Genomic DNA, 2,561 nt, shown 5'->3' with positions numbered 1-2,561 from the left:
ATATATATATATATATATATATATATATATATATATATATATATATATATATATATATATATATATCCGAGCCCCCCAAAACCCTAAACCCTAAACCCTAAACCCTAAACCCTAAACCCTTGAAATACCTGTACGACGGTGGCCGTGGGGTTGGTGGGGCTCCGCACGATGCTGAGAGGGGTCGCCTTGGCCGTGGGGTCCTTCACAACAAACACAACCACAAACATATACATCTGCTGCTGCTGCTGCTGCTGCTGCTGCTGCTGCTGCTGCTGCTGCTGCAGATGCTAGTACTACTACTACAGCTGCTGCTTGCTGCTGCCGTTGGTGCTGTTACTGCTACACCAGTTGCTGCTACATCTGCTGCTGTCTCTGTTGCTGCTATGGTTACTCCTGCTGCTGCTGCTGCTGCTGCTGCTGCTGCTGCTGCTGCTGCTGCTGCTGCTGGTGTTTAGGACTTACTGCTAGCAGGTCTACGAGTTTGTCGTTATATATTTGAATGTAAGAAGCAAACATCCTCGCCTGTGACCCCTCACCATAGCGACTCCTCACGCTGCAGCAACAAAAAAAAACAAAACATATACTGCTGCTGCTGCTGCTGCTGCTGCTGCTGCTGTTGCTGCTGTTGCTGCTGCTAATGCAGATGCTGTCTCTAGTGTTGGTGCCTCTACTGTCACTGATGCTGCTACTTTTGTTGCTGCTGCTGCCGCTACTGCTGCTTCTACTACTGCTTCTACTGCTGCTGCTGCTGCTGCTGCTGCTGTTGCTGTTGCTGCTGCTGCTGCTGTTGCTGCTGCTGCTGCTNTGCTGCTGCTGCTGCTGCTGCTTACAGCTGAACGATCCGCTCGCAGGCCCTGGGTATGATGCCGCAGGTCTCCGAGTTGAGGAGGGCGGGGATGCGGCTGCAATAGAAAGCAAAAAAAACAAAAACCCTAGCTGTATCTACAGTTTAGGGTTTAGGGTTTAGGGTTTAGGGTTTAGGATGGTGCGAGTCCTCTGGTGTATCTGCTGAAAATATAAAACTTACCGTCCAGGGTTTGTAGTTTAGGGTTTAGGGTTTAGGGTTTAGGGTTTAGCATACTGAGTTGAGGCTTTAAGACTGAGAGTTTAGGGTTTACAGTTTAGGATTAAGGGTTTAGGGTTTAGGGTTTAGGGTTTAGGGTTTCCTGTGTTGCTGCGGTGAGTCTTCTTCTTACAAGTTATATCCTGGGTTTAGGGTTTAAGGTATTTGTGGTTTTTTGTATAAGGTATATCACTAAGGATCTAGGGTTTAGGGTTTAGGGTTTAGGGTTTAATTCCTAGGGTTTAGGGTTTAGTAGGGTTTAGGGTTTANTCTAGGGTTTAGGGTTTAGGGTTTAGGGTTTAATTCCTAGGGTTTAGGGTTTAGTAGGGTTTAGGGTTTAGGGTTTAGGGTTTTAGGGTTTAGGGTTTAGGGTTTATTCTGTAGCAGCTTGCAGCCTTTTCTGTACTAGCTGCATCCTCGCTTGCTTGTTGTTTGTATGTATCTTGGTGAGTAAGGGGTTACAAATTTGTATGAATTCTACCTTTTAGTGTTTATCTATTAACTATTAGGGTTTAGGGTTTATTAGGGTTTACTAGGGTTTGCTTACTCAGTAGCAGCCTGTAATCTCTTCTGTACTAGCTGCATCCTCGCTTGCTTGTTGTTTGTGTGTATCTTGGTGAGTAAGGGGTTACAAATTTGTATTCAATTACTAGTGTTTAGGGTTTAGCTATTAGGGTTTAGGGTTTAGGGTTTATTAGGGTTTACTAGGGTTTGCTTACTCAGTAGCCGCCTGCAGCCTTTTCTGTACTAGCTGCATCCTCGCCTGTTTATTGTTAGTATGTATCTTCTGCAGCAATGGGTTACAAATTTGTATAAACTCTACCTTTTAGTGTTTAACTATTAACTATTAGGGTTTAGGGTTTATTAGGGTTTAGGGTTTGCTTACTCAGTAGCAGCCTGTAATCTCTTCTGTACGAGCTGCATCCTCGCTTGCTTGTTGTTTGTGTGTATCTTGGTGAGTAAGGGGTTACAAATTTGTATAAACTCTGGGCCCAGCATGGTGAAGGTTTTTCCTGTGCCTGTGTGCCCGTGTGTAAATACAGAGCAGCTGTATCCATCGACTACTCTTTGTATACATCTTTCTATGGGGCCCCATATATCTTTCTGTGTTGCTGCTGGTCCATATACACCATCCACCTCAAAACACCAACGCTGACGACGAGATTTGTCTTGCACTTCTATACGAGATCCTCCTGCTGCTGCTGCTGCTGCTGCTGCTGCTGGTGGTTGTGGTGCTGCTGCTGCTGCTGCGGGGGGAGAGAGATGCACGGCGGTGGGGTGCTGCAGCTCGTCGCCCTGCGGGGGGCGCACCCGCACAAACGTGCGGATGCGGCCGCTCACCTCAGGCAGAGATGAAGCCATCACAGCACCAGCAGCAGCAGCAGCAGCAGCAGCAGCAGCAGCAGCAGGAGAAGAGCTGCTGCAGCAGCAGTGCTAGAAGAGAAAGAGGAAAAGGAGAAGGAGACGTAGCAGGATCAACGCGGTACAGCACGCATAT

General features: G+C 47.0%; 2 protein-coding genes across 2 annotated transcripts in view; both read right to left on the bottom strand.

Annotated features, from left to right (window-relative positions):
• EMH_0021030 (kinesin motor domain-containing protein, putative) overlaps nt 1-516 on the bottom strand; it is a gene marked incomplete at both ends in the record, with an annotated part of 8,623 nt that extends 8,107 nt beyond the window's left edge. The window contains 2 exons of the mRNA XM_013501678.1: nt 129-200; nt 463-516. Coding sequence (XP_013357132.1) covers nt 129-200; nt 463-516 — 126 coding nt within the window. The remainder of the gene's footprint in view (nt 1-128; nt 201-462) is intronic.
• Nucleotides 517-548: 32 nt separating this feature from the next.
• On the bottom strand, nt 549-2,425 carry EMH_0021010 (uncharacterized protein; the record flags this gene model as incomplete). Its single annotated transcript, XM_013501677.1, is given in 3 exon segments — nt 549-804; nt 808-902; nt 2,240-2,425. Coding segments are annotated over 3 exon segments (537 nt in total).
• Nucleotides 2,426-2,561: the final 136 nt, after the last annotated feature.

This window comes from Eimeria mitis, genomic scaffold, assembly GCF_000499745.2.
Source record: "Eimeria mitis Houghton genomic scaffold, Emh_scaff733, whole genome shotgun sequence".
In the NCBI taxonomy this organism is placed as follows: Eukaryota; Apicomplexa; class Conoidasida; order Eucoccidiorida; family Eimeriidae; genus Eimeria; species Eimeria mitis.
The sequence above is the reverse complement of the archived record's forward strand: the minus strand, read 5'-3'. Positions and strand labels throughout refer to the sequence as shown.